Source organism: Lepidochelys olivacea (genome assembly GCF_965140295.1).
Source record: "Lepidochelys olivacea isolate rLepOli2 genome assembly, chromosome: 1".
In the NCBI taxonomy this organism is placed as follows: domain Eukaryota; kingdom Metazoa; phylum Chordata; order Testudines; family Cheloniidae; genus Lepidochelys; species Lepidochelys olivacea.
In genome coordinates this window covers 174,168,677-174,188,701 of record NC_140411.1, presented here as the reverse complement: position 1 = coordinate 174,188,701, position 20,025 = coordinate 174,168,677, and the positions used below count along the sequence as shown (strand labels likewise).

Sequence of the window (20,025 nt, the reverse complement as noted above, 5' to 3'; positions counted from 1 at the left end):
AGATCACAAATTTGGAAGTATGTTTAATGACCAATTTCAATTCCACCTTGTATTTCAAAAACTGTCCAGGTTATGGGTGTCACTTCCTAATGGTAAAGAGAGTAAAAATTATGACGAAACTTGTTAATACCTTAGCTCAGCTACACTCTCAGAATACTTCTACCCCTTTATTTTGCATTATCTTTAGATGGGTCACTATTGTGTCATTGCTACTTAAGCAAATGTATGCTTGAAGGCAATGGGGAGGCCTGTTTAAAGACTGATGGCATGATATTGCCCATCAGATTATCTCCTCCTCAGTAAATTCATGTGCACTCATATAGATGCACTTGTCAAAAAAATGTTGTTTTCTCAGGATAAATGAGGTGTGAATGTTACCCAATATACAGGAGTTTTTTTTAATTTGGCTTTTTTTCCCTAAAACAGGGAATGTTCTGAGGAAGAATATAAATGATGAATTCCTCCTGTGTGGTTTTTTTTTTTTGTGTGTGTGTGTGTTTGTGTGTATGTTTATTTTAAGGAGAGACACACAGCATTCCCTTTCACATAATTAATGTTGTGCATACTTGTCTGTCTCCCTAGCCTAATAAATCTTTCAAGTACTGTAATGACAGTGGAGACAGAGTTGAGTATCCAACTAGACCTTTTCAGCCATATTATATATAGCCAAATTTTTATTTCAAGAAGGCCAAGGAGCCACAATCTGCACTTTGAAGGATGTAGTGATCAGGCTTTTCCAGCTAGTACATAGTCAGCTGGCATAAATTTGAAGCAACCTGTTCTGGGGCAGATAATCAGATAATTGGCTGTTGGGTTTTCAGTTTCTTCTCCTTTCCACCTCTCCTGGGCTGCCCCAGATGGCTCTGTGCAAAAGGACAGCCATTCTTTGCTAGGCACTAGGCCCAGGTAGAACTAGTCAATGGTCTATCTGGATGTTTCTGGGGCACTCACAATCTAGCAGGGAAGCAGGTAGTTGAGCAACCAAGGGTATGTCTACACTACAACAAAAGCCCAGAGTTAGAACACAAGGTAGCAGATCCTGGGATTGTTAACCTGAAACTTGAGTGTCTACACTCACTTGTAACCTCAGTCCTACTGGACTTGTGTTCTGGGAGTCTGTCAAAAGTATCCCACAATTGCGTTGTCCAAATTCTAAGTCCTCTGGAAGGTCAAGTTTGGTGGACAGTCAAGTTTTCCCACACTGCACTACAAACAAAGGGCATCTACACTGCATTACGCAGGCCAAAATTTAACCACCCATATCCCAGACTGCCTAGTGCTCTTCCAACGTGGCCATTGTAGCTCTTTGTTTGTGGTGCAGTGTGGGAAACTTTGACTGTCCAGAAGACAAAGAAATTCAGTCTGTGCGATACTTTTGGTGGACTCCCAGAGCACAAATCCAGTAGCACTGAATGTAAATTGCAAAGCAATAGGGCTTGACCTGACTCAGATTTGGACCCTCCAACACAGTGATGTTTCGGGACTGAACCCTGGTTTAGCGCAATTTATGTGTAGCCAGAAGAGGGTTAAGCCTGAGTTTGAACCCTGGGCTTATATTGTGGTGTAGATATACCCTTACTTCTTCCTCCCCTATGACACAGCAGGTATCCACCGCGGAGCTGCTGAGCAGCTGCAGAAAAGAAAGACCCAGAGCTGCATGAAGTACTCCCAGGTCAGAGCAGAAGTGCTCCTGGAACTACCGGGGGGGGGGGGGGATTTGAGGTGCCAGGGATAATTCAAAGCCTTCTTTTTAAATATCAAAAGCCATGGCTCCAGGAAGGCATTTCAATTAACAATAAAATATATATTTTCTTGTTAGCACTTTCATTCTCAAGAGCTATCAGTTGGACACCCCTGTACTGGACTCTGAAGTCCCTGTACACCACTGTGGCTATTTCATTTACATCCACTTTTAGATCCTTTTACATTGCCAGAATGGTATAAAAGGGCTTTAGTGTAAAGGAGAATTAAGCCCTAATAACTCATTTGTCTAAAAGGGTCATTAAGGGACAATCCTTGCCTAAAAAGTAGAGGACAAATGCATTTGGAAAGACTGCTTTTCTACAAGAGGTAATTACGGTATATATAATTCAAAGGAAAGCCTCTCTTGGATTTACAAGAAAAGCATAACATTCTTGATAAGCATCATTTCTGATACTCATAGCTCAGAAACTGTATCAGCTCTAAAATGGACACTCTCAACTATGAAACTGAAAATATCAACCCCTCCTCCACCCACATTTTCTGTTATTTACAGCACATACTTCCATATCTGATCCTTTTGTCATTGAAGTCATGCAACTGACTTCAGTGTTAGCTGGCTTATGGCCATAACTAGCAATGAGCTAATTTATTACTGGGGCATTTGGTAGGCATTTGACTTGCTGTCATATAATGACAAGGAAAGAGTTTGGGTTAACATTCACAGTATATCTACAGCAGGCGGAATTATATGGTGATCTTATTTCACAAAGACCATCAGAATCAGAATGTTGCTGAACGTATCAAGCAACACAAGGCATAACTGTTTATTGTGACAGGGTGTACTAGGCTCAGAGGCCCCCTGCTGGAGGCCTCATGCTCCTACCACACTCAGGTAAGAGCAATAGAGGTGGGACCTCCAGGCTGCCTAGAGAGACTCTGAGAAAGCAGCTAATCAGAGAAGAGGCAGCAGGGGGCAGCCAATCAGAGCCCAGTAGGCTCACATAAAAGGAGCTTCTGGACAGAATAGATTCATTTGTTGGCAGGGACCAAGGGAGTAAGGAAGGTGCTCCTGACTGGCTGAATGGGTAAGTAGGACTGCTTTTCTCTTTCATTATAAGGTGTTCATGTAATTATTTTTTTTTTAATTTTCTTTCCCCTAGTTCTATTTACAAAACAATTACAACTATGCAAGACCTCAGATGGTCTTGAATCTCAGCACTATGCTCAAATATTAATTTTTATAGTTTATTTTATGTGTATATCCAAAAATAATGCAGCAATAATTATTGATAAATTGTACAAAATAGAAACATATAGCAAAGAAGAAATAAGATAAAAATACACAATATACTTTTGTCAAACTGCAGTCATCATCAACATCTCAGGTGACAACTGCTACAAAAAAAGACAGCTAGGACAGGAATGCCTCCTGTGCTAGCCTATAATAGTTCACTAGTAAATAAGAGCTATGCTGTTGTAAAATGACAGATTTGCATGAACTCAGGAAAATGATAAAAGACAAAAATACCATATCACCTGTGGATGAACACTTTTCACAAACTGATCAGTCCATGTCTGACCTATCAGTCCTCACCCTCAAAGGAAACCTGCACAACACTTTCAAAAGATGAACCTGGGAGCTTAAATTAAAAAATTTGCTCTACACTAAAAATCATCGTTTCAATAAAGACACTAGTTTTAAGGCTTATTACAACCATTTGTAACCCACTAACCTTCTTTGTCCTATGACTACAGCAGTGTTAATAGGCGACTGCACCTTTAATGGGCCCTTAAAATATGTTTTGACTACTTACCCTAAACAATCTGTTCCACCTTCTATTTAGCTATGCCACTGAGTATGTATCCCAAACCTGAAGACAACATCTGGGTAAGCTAGAAAGACTGTCCCTTCCACCAACAGATGCTGATCCAATAAAAGATATTACCTCACCTATCTTCTCTCTCTAGATTTGCTCCTGTGAGTTAGACATACAAAAACTGTATGTCTGTGAAAGGAAAGAGTAAATGGTGACAAATGTCCAACTACTGGCTTTTCAGACTCCAAACTATTCATATTCATGAAGTATTGAATAAGATATAATCTCACTATCTGAGCCTTTGAAATTAAACTCAGGCACATCATCAATTTCTTTTGATTTGCATGTCAAAATGTCACAGCATTGGCAAACTCATATATACATTTCCATCAAAAATAACACTGAATTTACCAGAAATTTTTTTACCAGAATTGACCAGAAAAAAAGTATTGATTCTTTAATGTCCAACAGAAGAAACTGAACATTCAAAACCATTTTCTTATTTGACTGACTGGACCTGGACAAATGTTATTTCCTTCGTGGCCCATCATTAGAATACTTTTGCACTTCTGTACACACTATATACTTCTGTCTCTATAAGTATTGGACACAAAAGACACAGGAAAATCCAACTTACATTGGTTTCAGAGTAACAGCCGTGTTAGTCTGTATTCGCAAAAAGAAAAGGAGTACTTGTGGCACCTTAGAGACTAACCAATTTATTTGAGCATGAGCTTTCGTGAGCTACAGCTCACTTCATCGGATGGATACCGTGGAAACTGCAGCAGACATTATATATACACACAGAGATCATGAAACAATACCTCCTCCCACCCCACTGTCCTGCTGGTAATAGCTTATTTAAAGTGATCATCAAGTAGGGCCATTTCCAGCACAAATCCAGGTTCTCTCACCCCGCTCCAAAAACCACACACAAAAACCTGGATTTGTGCTGGAAATGGCCCACCTTGATTATCATGCACATTGTGAAGAGAGTTGTCACTTTGGATGGGCTATTACCAGCAGGAGAGTGAGTTTGTGTGTGTGGAGGGTGAGAGAACCTGGATTTGTGCTGGAAATGGCCCAACTTGATGATCACTTTAGATAAGCTATTACCAGCAGGACAGTGGGGTGGGAGGAGGTATTGTTTCATGATCTCTGTGTGTATATAATGTCTGCTGCAGTTTCCACGGTATGCATCCGATGAAGTGAGCTGTAGCTCACGAAAGCTCATGCTCAAATAAATTGGTTAGTCTCTAAGGTGCCACAAGTACTCCTTTTCTTTTTGCCAACTTACATTGGTAAGGAATGATAGTGAAGTGTAGCAGCTCAGAAACTAGATAGCTAGACAGTAGTTGCTTTATTCTTTAATGGCAATATAAGGCATTTAAGAATCTAGTCCCCAATCCTACATAATTGAAGTTTTGTTATTGACTGTAATGAGGGCAGGAGCAGGCCCCTAGTGAGGAGGAATAAATGGAATATGTAATCTGAATTCTAATAAAGGTAATAATAATTTATAAGAGTCTAATGTAAAAGATTGTTCTATAAGGCTTCCTCACTCTGCTGAACACTTTATCACACAGATAGTACAATGGAATTCAGTTGGTACTACTCATTAATTACTCACCAATATGAGTAAGAGTTGTACTGTCTAGCCCTAAACCGCTAAATCCTAACACATGAATCTTATAAGGTCAGATACTATTTTCCAGTTTTACAGCCTAGAAAAGGATAATATTTAGCATTATCCTTATGTGTCTGAAATAATGCAATACTACATTCTTGCTATTTGAATGCCTGTCAAAAGATACTTTTTTTTAAAATCAAAAGCAAGAGTTTTTAATGAACTAAATAAGAAGCCATTAAATCAAAGCTAAGTTCCAGCCTTTATAGATGCAATAACAATATCTAGTGTGACTTTAGATACTGTTTTTAAGGATATTTGATGTGAGGATGCCAGCCATTTGGTATCATGGACAACCTCTATTGCAATGAGTACAAGCGGGCAGTGTGAAAGAGAGGACAAACAAGGTAATTCCTTCCACCTGCCACCTTCTTTGTTAGTAGTTTCAGAAAATCTCTCTACCACATAGTTATCAGTTCCTTCAGCTTTCTGACTCTTCCCTTTTTTTTTTTTTTTTTTTGGTGTGGGGGGGGAGGGACACAGTATTTTGAAGGAATTGTGGATTCTAGGTATAATACAATGGTCCTGACTCTCCACTGCGCTACATTTGTGCAGTCATTTACAGTTCAAAATGGGTGTAAAATGCTACATCGGAATGGCAGGCTTTTACACCATTGCACTTACTTTGCACTGGTATAAATAACTGCAAGGTTGAGGGCAATGGAGAATCAGCTCCAATATTTTTAAGCTGCAATTGAGGAAAAAATAATAAACACTTGTAAGTGCAAAGGTGGCTTTTCCTATGGGGGAGGGGTCTCAAGTATCATTTGTGTACATACAATTTTGTGCATAAGTACCTGTATGTGAACTTTTTGTGCTCTATCACAGAAGGCATGATACACAGGTGATACATGGACATGCAAGCAATAGAATTTACACAAACAAAATCTATTTGAATACACAAGTTTTGCCTGTAAGAATGCTATCCCCTTGTGGACAAGCAATAGATTCTGTGCTCTGGATGTAGAGGACAGTATATGAATTGCCCTTGTGCAGCTATGTGTGCATATTCAAGTGAAAGCAGCCTTCGGAATACCTGTAGTAACCACGTACAGGGGTGGACATAAAGCACTAGTTTTGGAATCAATAAATACTTAGTTGGAGTCTACAAAATTAAGTATTTCCACTCATTTCTCCCCACTTAGGAGGAAGTTCTGAATTAATTGCCGAATTCCTCTGTTTTTTGTCCCACCTACTTTATTTAAAACTTTTTTCTGATGCTAAACAAAAGTATTACTAGATCTTGAAAATACAGTTCAGTATTGAAGAGTTTGCCAAAACTTTCCACCTTTTATTTTAAGAACGTGTACCACGTTTATTATTAAAGCTTCATGAATCATTGTCCTCTGATAAGTGTTTATTTGAAGAAGTGGATGCACACGGTGCTTTTTTGAAGCTGGCAGTTCCTTTCATTATCATGACGTTAATGTATAGCATATTCTTAATGCCACATTCTGTGCAATTAAAAGCATATTATACTAAAAGCAGCATTGATTTGACAAATGACAATCAAAATGCATGACAAATATATTTTTCAGATCAGTGTTTTAAAAGGTATGGTTATGGTTCGATTACTAAAGATGGGTATATAATAAACCTTTCAAGGAATATGCTCAGACTCAATTCACTCAAATTAACATAGAATTAATAGGATGTATATTAAGTGTTCAATATAGTAGGGAAGCCATGCACATAAAGAATCTAAACATATTTTACTATTGTAGCTCTTCACAGAAGGCAACTAGAACTTTAAGTCAATATAATACATTATGGAACATTTTGAAAAGTGTCCCGTTGACTTCACTGGAAGCTGAGTTAGGCTAACGCTGAGTCCCATTGACTTCAGTGGGAGCAGAGTTAAACCAGTGCTGGTTACTTTTGAAAAATCACATCCTTAAACAATAATTCAGAAACAGACAGGAAAAAAAAGCAGCAAAAACAGATGCATTTTTGCACTAATTTAATGTTTATTCCTAAATGTCCATAGTAAGGAATGACAGGATAGGATAATGGGTCCATCAGTATTAGAAAAGCAATGATGGCAAACCTATGGCATCCCAACCATCAAGTCCAGCCTCAGACTTTGGTGGAGTTGGTAAACCAGGAAGATAGGTGTGCAGAAGCAAAATGAGGAAAATTGTTAACTAGGGTCAAGTATTCTAAAAATAAGTCTTCATGAAGGAATAAAGGGGGCAGAAAAGACACAGATATCAGGAAACCAAGGACCGAAGAGGGATCACATGGTTGCTGTAGTAAGAAGAAGAAAAGGCGAGACAGAATGAATGGAAAAGAAAGGGGGAGGCAGTCAGAAAAACAGGGGTCAGAAGTGAGGGAAGGAAAGGGTCAAAGCAAAGAGAAACTAAGGAATGATAATGAGGAAACAAAACAAGAAAGATTTACTGTATGGAGAAAATTTTGAACTAATGAATGGGAATACTATATATACAATTCATAATTAACCTGTGGAACTCATTGCTACATGATAATGCTGAATCCATAATTTTCAAACTAAAGTTAGGTTCTTATATATGGAGCAGCTAGCATCCACGGTTGAAACATTGGGCCCAAGATCTTAATGGATTCACAAAAGTATTAGAGATTTATATGTGGGAAGTGAACCTACACAGGCTCTTTAAATTATAAAAAACAAACCTTATACCTCAAGATATAAGCTGAACACTAAGAGGTCGGAAGAGGAAAATTCTGCAAGTGGGTTACAACATAATTATTGCCTACAGAGTTTAATTTTCCTTTCTCTGGGGCATCTGGTGCTGACAACTGTTAGTCAGGATACTTGGCTAGATGGAAGTTAGTTCTGAACCAGTATGCCACATCTTATGGGCCACATCATCATCTTCTGCACTAAATCATTTGGCAGAGACTTGAGAGGATGGACTTACTTTGAGGATTGTTTCATGCAGATTCCCCCTCATTGTTCCATTGAGGGGAGTAGGCTTGCTCGGTTCCTGTAGACCAGACTACAAGGCCTGCCTCTTAAGCTTGGTGGATCCTGCTGGAATCCAGAAATCATCAGCGGTTCTCCCAGCTTTGGCCTGTCACTTCTCCTTAAACTGTCCAGGTCTTTCAGCACCCGCGCCCCTGAGCAGTCCCCAGACTCTTCTTGGGTTCCAGAATTGGTTGGGGGCTGTGAAGTCCAGCGTGTATTTGCATGGGTTGAGGGAGATCCATGTCTGGAAAGTTCCCTTGGGTCTCTCAGGAGCACAGTCCAAATCTATGTAACTAGTAGGGCTGATGTATTTCCAGAATTGCTATTGAAGACTGAGCTCATGATGAAGTGATGAACACCTACACATTTTGATCTATTGCATCACAAAGGACAGATGTTCAGAGAACTGCAGTGATGCATGCTGGGATACCATTAGTGCTATACAAAATAGTGAAAAATTATGAAATATTTCATGGATTTTTTCACATTTTCATTTCAGGCGATTCGGCACCTACTTTTCAGAGCTTCAGAAAGGCAGGAGTGATTAGCCTCTCTATACCCAATCAAAGGGGGAGAGGGTAAGGAGCCTCCACTTCCTTTACACAGGCCAGTGATGGGCTTCCCAGAATCACAGCCCCGCTAGGGTTAATATTGCCTATCCAAAGGATGTTTGCACAAGGAAATATAATCATCACAATAAATAATATGCTGAATGAATTGTACCCATAATGAGTGCTTGCTCCTGAGACATGGAGCCTCCATTGATGCATTCTAAGAGCTTCACCCTGAATGCCTTTCACATCCTAAATGCTCACTGACTTTACTGGGAGTTTTTCTTAAGTAGAAAACAGATTATCAAGCCCAAATAAAGTATGGGTATAAGGAAAGAGTGAAGAAGAGAAAAATGAGCATTTTTTCCTAGATTTTAAACCATGTTTTTTCTTATTTTCAGTACATGGTTTCTTCCAGTCATGTATGTAGTAAAGGATGTTTGGGATAACATGTTGTACCAACACTCTTGTTTTTTGGTCTTGTTGATAAACAGTATGTAAATCTCGGAATGAATAGCCTGAACTGAAATGAACTTGAAAAGTTACTGAAATAGGGCTTTGCTTCAAGAACCTAAAATGTAAAAAGTGGTTGTTTATTTTCTTAGTGAGATAAAGTAGAAAAGCAAACAAAAAACAGCCCATATCTGTGTCAGAGCAAAAGAACAAAAATAATAGAAAGAAAGGATTAATTTATGAGATTCAGATTTAAATCCAACATTACATTAGTTTGTCATATCTGCTTTTTAAATTTAGTTTGCCAAAACAGTGCTTTTTGCTTTTGATGACTAGATAGCATGTCCTCGATATTTGCAGTGGTGCCTCTGTAGTATAGGATAGTAAAAGGAATTCTGCAAATACTGGAGTCATGTTATCTAAGATAAAGTCAGAAAGGTTTTAAGCATTTAGTTATGTTTTATGTGCAGGAGCCAGCAGGTAACAAGATGAAAGAACGAATTACTTTCAGATCTCAGAAAGCTCTATGTGTGCTTATAGTCAAAGTTATAAAACCCAAGTATAATAAAATGCTCTTGCGCTAATGCGCCTATTGATTGTCTGTTATGTGGATGAATCATTTCAGTTCTGAAACAGGAAATACTGAGCACTATAGAAATGTTCTTGTTAGTAGTCGAAGTAATACTGTGGTAGCACCTGTAGGCCTCAGCTGAGATCTGAGCCCCGTTGTGCAGGGTGCTGTACCAGCACACAGTAAGAGTAGGGCAGTGGGGAAGCAGACTGCTACTGGGTGTGGTTTGTCCCTGAGCCATCTTGCTATGGGAGCATATGATGGCTGCAGACGGTGCCCTGTTGTGGGTACATCTTACTGTCCCTCCAAAACTAAGCTATGTGTACCTCTTCCTAACAAGCATACCTTCCAACCAACACCTCACACCAAAACACTGCTCTTGGAACCATGTACTGCAGTCAAGCATGTGACATGTTCCCCGTCCCTGCCAGTGGTCACCCTCATTAGTTACTGATTCTGCTGTGCTGTTCTGTAGGTATACGGGAAGGAAGAAGCTCCTTCCAGGAGATTCAGGACAATGTCATTAAAAAAAAAAATACATTGATTTCTGCATAATTTTTTTTTTTCTGATACCAGATGAGACTGTAGTGATATATTGATTAATATACAGTGTCTTTCATTTCCTGGCATAAATACCTATTCAGATCTTTTGTATCTGCATAATTTATTTACAAACATTCAGATGGGGTGGGGGGGCAGCTGAAAATGAAAGGGAAACTTCTCTAACACAGAGGCAGACAAATATACATCAATCAAATATTAATGACTCAGAAGATGTCTCAGCCAATCCTGAATCATAAACAATTGCCAGAATCTCCTTGTGGAGGATACCAATGCTGTGGTAATAGGCATTTTCCTCAGATGGCTGGGTTTTTGTGATCAGGAAGAATTAGTTATGCAGCCTCCTCAATCACTAGGTGCTTGCTTGTCTTTTCTGGCTGAAAGTTTGACACACATTATCCTCTGACATAATAATGATACTTGGTTGAAATTTAAAAATAAACTTTTGTGGGAGTTTTAGCTCCTTATGGAACAGACCTATAAAACAAGACTCTTTCCAGAGATGGGTGGATGGATGTTTGATTTTATTGGGCACAGTTTCCACTCCACAAAAGTCTATAGGATGGTTCAAAACTATGTAGAAATGACCTCATTTAATATTACTTTCTGTAGGTATTTAGAGCCATTTCTCTAGAACCTCATTACATTTTATAGGACTCTGCTGGTTTAATCACTATTAAAATCTACATTTTTCCATAAGGTCTGAGTGTGTGCACAGTTCAGTCTTTTTGACAATCTGAATTAAATTATTAATTCAAAATATATTTGTATGTAAATTACCCATTGACTGTATAGGCATTTCATAGTTACAGGGGTACTGTAAGTCAAGGCATGTCAGTCTTTATCTAATGTGTTCAAGTATTAGAAGTCACACTTGGCAACTTTAACTTGGAAATTTTACATCAAAAATAAAGAAACTAATTCATTTCAAATGTCAGGATTCCAAGACTGCTGGCCGGGACATTGCATAAATAATGCATTATTTTCATTGGGGCTATGCCAGCAGTTTAGGTGTTATCTAGTGTTTTCCTTTCTATGTTACGCTTTTTGGGAAAAGAGTTCAAAGGGAAAAATACTGAATTCTGTTTTATTGCATGATAAACTTCTAAATAATGGTGTTATAATAAAAAAACCCATACAAAATGGCATGACATTGACTGCAACAGAATTAGAAAAACCCAGCTCCCTTTCAAACCGCCTTTTTAGAGCTCCATAACATACATTAATGAAGCATATATTCCTGTTAAAATAATGCAGTGATTTAGTATATACAAGCAACATCAACTTATTATAATGGCCAAATACATTGTATTTTAGTTAAGGAATTTAAGCAAAAAATAGAAATCCATCTACAAAATATGTGCTTTAACTAAGATTGTTCCAAAGTATATTGGCAGTGCTGGTCGGGGTAGAGGGGTGGAGAGAGACAGGTAAAAACACCGTCAAAGTCTTTGCCAGTTTGCGATTATACATTTTGCTCTGTGTCATCATAGTGCTTGTTTATACTACTGTCGAACAAAATCCTTCCCTTACTCGAGCAGCTGGGAGGGTATCAGTACTTTGCTGGCTTGATATCTGGAACATCGTTGCTAGGCAAGATAGCACAGAGCAAGCAACAACACGCTGCTGTGGGCTATTTAGTACTTCCTTGTGTAATTTACTCATGGATTCTAGCATGAGAAGCATAGCAATAGTCAATTTATGTATGGATTCTGTCACTGGCTAGGATACCACTACCCATTGTTTTTATCTAGATCCCTTAGTCCTCATGTCATGAGCTCTTGTTGAGGTGCTTTCCAACCTCAGAGATCAGACACAATTCCTCTTCTTCTGTACGCAGATAAAACTTTATGACCTTCCTAAACCTCTCTCTCTCACTGGTAGGTGTTAGTGTAAAATTCAATTTATCCTGCATTGCCATTAAAAAGCCAGTCTCCAGAGATGTGTACATCCAGAAATTAGCTTTGCCTCGGACTCTAGAGTATAGGTATTCAAATCTACTGCAAAATGCTTTTTTCACAATTATTTTTAAAGTGTGTTTTTTTTTTTTTTTTAAGGTGCAGGTGAGAGCAAGACAAAGCCCTGATCCTGAAAATATTTAAGAACACACATACCTTTCTTCATACGAGTAGTCCTACTGACTTCTCTTAGACTACTCATGTGTGTAAGTGTTTGCAGGATTAGGGCCCATGTTTACTTCTTTTAACACATTTCTTTCAATTTTAATTCAAACCTGGATTTTTAAGGGGAAAATACAGGTTTTGAAGCCTCCTTCTCAATGTAAAATAATCCTATTTAAGTAACTTTGCAATTGGTGTTTTATTAAATTTTCAGTTTAAAAACTGAGGTTTGTATAATGTTTAAAATGGGTTTCCATGTTAAGTGAGCTGTAGCTCATGAAAACTCATGCTCAAATAAATTGGTTAGTCTCTAAGTATTCCTTTTCTTTTCATGTTAACATTGTGAGTCCTTGGTGTTGTGGGATGATATGATATAATGGATTATCAGTTAGATAACACATGTTCTAAAAAGCTTCTTTATTTTTCAGCTAAACCTGTTCTCAAACACCTGAATGTAATCTCAAAATCATCTATATTTTGGGGATAAACTTCTTAATCCGCTAACCTGCTAATCTCTACTTTCATTTGCACATAGGCAACTTCCCTTTAAGTCAAGGGGAGTTACACATGTGTAGAATTTGGTTCACAGGAAAGCATTCTAAAATAAAGATTATGTATTTAGGACCATGCTCCTGCAGCAATTTATGTGCATGCTTAATTTTTTATGCCTGATTAGTTACATTGATTTAAAATTGGTTCCTTAGTGAGACTGGGGTTTCCTTTTTCTTTTTAGTCCAAACCTTCCTTAAATTGTTGGAACAAAAATGTTATATTCCAATAGAGACTTTATTTACAAACTCTAATATTTTCTTTGTTTTTAAGACACCCTTTTTAATGGCCTTGGGCTCGGTGCAGTCATTGGCCTAGGAGTAGCAGCCCTTTTGTTAATCCTTGTTGTGACTGATGTCAGCTGCTTCTTCGTACGGCAATGTGGATTGCTAATGTGCATCACTAGGAGAATTTGTGGGAAAAAGAGTGGCTCCAGTGGAAAGAGTAAAGAACTAGAAGAAGGAAAAGCTGCATACCTGTGAGTATCAATAATATATCTCAGGAAAATGCTTAAAACAAAGTTTGTCTGTTCAAAACGTGTATAGTACCTTTGTGTCAAGTTTGCGATATGACGGAAGTCATGCTTCATAAGTTATTTCTCCTACATGGGACAATCAGTGGATCTTCATGTTATCCTGATATTTGCACTGTACGACAACAATGGTGGTATATCAGGTTTATGGTAACTGATGGCAAATGTTGCTTTTTTAAAAGATGTTAAAATTCCCTGTTTTGGCTATTTAAACTATTCTGCCATAAGAGGGACAGTGTTCCTGAGTGATTAATATGCACAGGAACACCCTTTTTCATGGGGAACAGACGATAGAGCCATTGTAGTGCCACACACACTCGGCTCGTCCTGGAGCTCCAAATGCAGTGAACTGTGTTGCCAAAATTCGGACTTCTGTACCTCCCCCGAGACTGGTGCCACTGAATAGCCCTGGGAAAAGAGACAAGGGCACACTGGTTTGTTGTGAAGTATGCAAAGGAACATTTTATCTTAACAAGTAGAACTAACACTAGAAAAGCTGAACAGCTGCTATCACTGCCATTTGACATGATGCTTTTTGGGGGCATTTAAAAAAAAGGAAAAAAGGTTAGATGTCAGAAGAAGGACATAGTGGAACTATAAATTAATAGAAAGTGGGATTTTGCTGAAATGCTACTGCAAATAGTAGCTAAAAATAAAATAAGTGACTAAGAAAAAACAGCATGCCAGTTACCGGGGGCCGGGGGGAGCCATATGCATAGGAGGTATATGAAGGCACAGGTAATTTATGTGGAAGGAAATGACCTTAAATGCTGAGAGATCAATGAGAGCTATGGAAGTCATCCATATATGTCCTGGTCATATAAGTCAAGATTATTTCCCAATTTTTACAAAGTTTCCGAAGCATTTGAAGGAGATAATATCTATAATTAACTTCCTCCCATTTTTGAAATGTTTTCCTCCCTTGAATTTTAGATCTGAAAACATTCCTTCTCTCACATGTCCATCTAGCATAATTGAGTAGGCATGTAACAAATTCTGCAAGTATACTATCTTTATGTGGCTTACAATAAGAGAAAATAATAGCATCGCCTTTTCTATTAACACCATATCTTCAGATTCAATAGATACAACATCTAAAGACATAACAGAGCTCTGAGGCTCTGATTTAGCAATTCATCCCTATTCAGCAAAGCTCTTAGGCTTGGGGATAAGTACTTAGGGATTTAAGTATGTGCTTAGGTAATTTCCAGAATCAGGACCTTAATGTGCTAAAGTTTCAAATGTCATTGATAAACATTTTATATCTAAGTAGCAAACCCAGATTCATTTGATCGGTCAATATCTGATTTACCAACAATATGCAGCTTCAAGAAAATACAAAGCTGACCAGTAAGCACATATAAAAAAAGAGATTTCTGCTAGGATTTCTTCAAGACTCTTTTCTGGTAGGCATGACATCTTATTTATTTACGTTTATTTTTCTCTTGGGATGGTCTTGTGAGATGCAAATCTTGTCTTGTTGTCTTATGATCCCAGTCCTATATCCTTATTTCCGCATGTTTCAACACATCATATATAGTGTAATGCAGGACAATCTAAAATTTCCAGACAATCTTGAGCAGTCTCAATTTCCATTTATTTCACATCTACTAGGCATCTTAACATAAAACATTGGATGTTTGCATATTTTTCAGTAGGGCAGGTAACACTCTCAATTTATTTTTTTAATGACATTTGATTTCTGAGAAATGTATTGCCAAGAACTATGTTCCATATGTACTGATTGTAGAAATATAGCCCGTGCAGAATTTACAAGGCAACTAAGATAGAACTAAAGTAAGATGTTTCCTGCAATTAGTATGTTTTTTTCTGCATAGTGTATATAAATTATTTCTTTATAAATGAAAGCACATTCTACATCCATTCTGCTTTCTAATAAAATCATATGTTCTAGGATTTGGATATACACTTTTTTTTTCATTGGGAATAAGATTCTAAATATATAGGATAAAATCAGTAGAAATTATAAGACCCTTCATCAATCTAATTATGATCCATAATTGTTGCCCGTGCTTGAAGTAAGCCTCATTCTAATGTGTGTCTCTATGAAAAGGTTGGCAGTTAGCTAGCTCCTAATTAACACTCAAATATTTCCTAAATTGATCACTTCCAGTTGATGCCTTAAAAAAATAAATGTTTGACTAATTTAAATGCATTGCAAATTAAATGTCATTTTCACAAGTATATGAACACTGGTTAAGCATCCTTTTTACAGAATGTAAAGGGCTGTTGAGTATTACTGTAACAGAGATCCCTAGCTGGTCAATATGGTCTACACTATTTCTTCTGCTACACTCCCATTACCTGTCTCTCTAGCAGTCTGCATAGCTGGTAGGAAAGAAGGACTCTTTCTGAGAATATCTAGCCACTCAGGGTTAGAGCTCTCCATCCATATTTCAGATAGACTTTACAAATGCTCTTACCTCTGTGTAAGAATTATACTGTATTTTCTGGCAACAATATAGAAATATAAGCCATGAGGTAAGCTAAGACATATCCCTTGTCATGGGACCCAGGCTAAGCTCAAGGAGCTAGTAACCAGGCTGATTTCTGGACTGCAACCGGTCTAGAAATCAGATTGCTAAAGATGAGTGATTGCCCACTTATGTCAGTTGTCCTGGGTTTTCGGCATTCAAATGATTACAGTTCCTAGGAACTGGATTCAGAATGTGATCTCAAGGAGAGGAAAGGGATGTTTGTTTGTTCTTTCTGTATTGGAAGATGACAACATTTTGGGGTACACAGTGATCTGCATTTCTAACATAAAAATTGTATTAGTTATTAATTATCATTTTCTGTATTGCTGTAGTGATTCGATGTTCTAGCCCAGATTGGGGACATATTGTGCTGGACACTGTTAGAGTGCATAGCAAGCAACCACCCCCAACACAAAATTTGCTTAGCATTCGTCTGATTTTATGGGGGGGGGGCAGTAGTATAGGGGTGGGGGGGGTCTTCATCTGTTTGTAAACAAGAGAAGTGTGAGATAGGAAAAAAATATATTTCTCAAGATGATTGAAATGTTTGGTGGGAGCTATTCAAGTCTGATGAGTAAGGGTCAGATTTACATTTTGCACTAAGCCTTCTTTACATTGCTACAGCAGTGGAGAGAAGCCCTAAAATGGCCATAGCTTTATATATATACCGACTTTAAGGCTCAGTACCCTGCCAGAGTGTTGTAAAGGGGACATAGTGCAAATAACAATTAAGCCCTATGTTTTACTTGTTGCTTCTGCTGAAGTCAGTAAAGATCTTTTGCAAGCGAGAAGCTGTCCATTTATTATGTACTCATAAACAAATGCTCTTTTGAGATTTTATGGTACGCATGTGTGCTTTTAGGCCAGATAAGCAGCCACAGTGAAGGAATGCTTTGAGGGTTGTAAGAAATCAGGAGCAAAACTGCTGAACATATTCCAGTGTTAATCATTGATAATTGGTTTTGCTTTTTCTTCAGTGACTTTTTGAAAGGAGGGATCATGGTAATTAATAAAGTGTAATGTATTCTGAGACCATAATGATGGAGGTTAAGACTCTTAATATTTTTTAGGAAAGATGGATCAAAAGAGCCAATAGTGGAAATGAGAACAGAGGATGAAAGAATTACCAATCATGAAGACGGGAGTCCAGTAAATGAGCCAAATGAAACAACACCACTCACAGAACCTGAGTATGTAGCCTGGTCTTTCTAACAGCTTTTCAATAACTATGCACTGCCTGATTAGAATGAGTATATTTTCAGCGATGTGCAAGGAAAAAAAAGTAGCACTAATAGAATTGTGGGATATGCTGGGATGCTCTGTTTATCAGTGTATTTTGTTCTAGCAGCGACAGCTTCAGGAAGGACAGCTCCATCCCTTTACCACTCACTTGTCTAACCCACAGCACAACAGAAGCTGTGGGTTGTCCAGCCCTTCCCTGCTGCTGTGAGATGGGAGGGGGCAGTGGTAGTTTTTAGACCCCTGCCTTTCTTTTCATTGCTTCTGGCATTGAGGGTGGAAGGAAATAGGAAAATTGTAGGACACACTCCCTTTCTTGTTCTCCGGTGGTCCTAGAGATACACTCCAAATGAATGCGGTCCTCCCCAAGCTGCATCCTAAAGCTGCTTGTGTGCCCTTTGTGAACATAGGTCTTCTCTGGTTTTCCCCATTGTCCCACCCCACACACACTCTACAGTTGTGTAACTCAGAGCCCAGCTATCTGGGCAAGGCCATTTGGTATAGCTGGTGGAACTGTGCTCAGGTATGGGCACCTCCGAGTTGCTCACTTCCCACCCCTCATCTCTATTGCTGGAAGCTGCATGCTGAGGAGCAGCTGAAGGAGCTCTCCAGGATGGCTACAAGGACCTCACAATCTATGGTGGCTCAAGAATCAAGGGGATGTCACAGGGTGGCTGGCCCTTTGAAGGGGAAATGCACCTGTGCCAAGATCCTCTCAGTTCCCCAGATGGGTAGCAATGAATGAGTTAATTAAGTCAGGCCAAGTCTGGGGATGTACGGGAGGAACAGAGAGACACATGGGGTAGACCCTAGGGGAGGGAGCTGGAGTATGAGCCTAGTATTTGAGCTAGAAGTGTTAGGCAGAACAAAAGCCTGAGGAGTTGTAGCTGCCTGGAGAAAAGCAGTGAGTGCTGCAGGGGGTAAGAATGGCTCCTGCAAGAAGTAAAATGGTCTGTTTGATTGTATGCTAGCTCTGGGGATGAGGACTAGGGACTAATAATTCCAGGAGAGAGACTGAATCCAGCTCCAGGGATGAGATTCAGCTCCAGGGACGAAGATTAATGGGCTCCTGACTCAAAGAGAGAGGAGATTGAGGAGTTTTAGTGAGAGTCAGAGGCTGGAGCAGGGAGAGGGTACAGACAAGCCTTGCATATTCTCCAGTTGCTCAGAGAGCAGGACAAGACAGTCCCTTAGGGAGGAAGGGCTGGGCCCAGCTGGAGTCTGGGCAAAAGAGACTTTATTTTGAATGTATTTGAACTTCTATAGCGTAGGACTTCAAATGGGGGACTTTTGTCTCATACCTTCTGGATTGTGTGGAGTTCTTTAAGGGGCCCTGCCCGGAAGGGAAAATGGAGGCAGGGCATTGCCAGCAGGAGGTTCTCTGGAGACAATTGCCCCATTATGGGGGGAAGAGCTTTTTGGATCCATAGAATCCAAAAGTCTGAATTCTGATGAGCACCAGATTCTGGCCTCTGTTCTACATATTATAGCCAATAGAACAAATTCAGTGGAGCAACACTGTTGCTATTACCATTTTAAATAATCTCTTCAAGATGTGTGCAGAGTGTGACTGGTTTTATGGTAGATCACAAATAAGTGTGACACTATTCAAAGTCAGCCACTGAGTTTTCATTGTGATGAGTATTTGTGATGTACATATCTTATTTTTTTTCTTCTCTTGAAAATTGTGTTTATTTGTGAAAATGGACTGATATTTAAATAGCTATAATGGCAGCATAATTACTGGTACTGGGGCCCTAACCATGTGAATCTAAGAAAGACAGATCAATTACTAAAGAAATTCATCCAGAAAGTAAGTCTCAAATATGGATTTATATTTATGGAAGAAGAGGCTGAGCTAAAGCTTCTGTGATCTTTGGGTGAATGAGAGCAAAAAATCTCTCATTGCTGTGCAAAGACCCTTAAATAGTAAATGATGTGGAGACAGAAACCAGCAAACTGAATATTTCTATAGAAAATAAAATATTTTTTGTAAAGGAAAACAAGTTCTTAATCATTGTCTGTTTCTGAAAATACAGAAAAGGCATCTTACTTGCCATCACACACAACTGCAAAATGTAGGAGTCCCTACACAATCAGGGAAGATCTGGTGCTACTGGCCACCATTGACATTGGTGGGGAAATGCTAGGGGATTCTAACAAGAATTGATGTAAAAAGAACGAGGAGTACTTGTGGCACCTTCGAGACTAACAAATTTATTTGAGCATAAGCTTTCGTGGGCTAAAACCCACTTCATCAGATGTATGCAGTGGAAAATACAGTAGGAAGATATAAATATATAACAAAATATATTCAACAAAAAAAAAATTAAAAGACCCCGAGAAGCTGCAGAACTGGAATTAATTTACAAACTGGGCACAATTAAATTAGGCTTGAATAAAGACTGGTAGTGGATGAGTCATTACACAAACTAAAAATTATTTCCCCATGCTAATTTTCCCCCAACTGCTACTCACAATTTCTTGTCAACTGTTTGAAATGGGCCATCATGATTATCACTACAAGTTTTTTTTTCTCCTGCTGATAATAGCCCACCTAATCGATTAGTCTTGTTAGAGTTGGTATGGCAACCCCCATTTTTTCATGTTCTGTGTGTGTATTGTCCACTGCATACATCTGATGAAGTGGGTTTTAGCCCACGAAAGCTTATGCTCAAATAAATTTGTTAGTCTCGAAGGTGCCACAAGTACTCCTCGTTCTTTTTGCTGATACATACATCAATTCTCAGAGTGGTAACCATGTTAGTATGTTTCTTTTTTAAATAACATGTGTAT

General features: G+C 38.6%; 1 protein-coding gene across 1 annotated transcript in view; it reads left to right on the top strand.

Annotated features, from left to right (window-relative positions):
• Positions 1-20,025, top strand: part of NCAM2 (neural cell adhesion molecule 2) — a 573,274-nt gene that overhangs the window by 541,048 nt on the left and 12,201 nt on the right. Inside the window, exons 16-17 of the mRNA XM_084617433.1 lie at positions 13,234-13,438; positions 17,061-17,180. Coding sequence (XP_084473559.1) covers positions 13,234-13,438; positions 17,061-17,180 — 325 coding nt within the window. The remainder of the gene's footprint in view (positions 1-13,233; positions 13,439-17,060; positions 17,181-20,025) is intronic.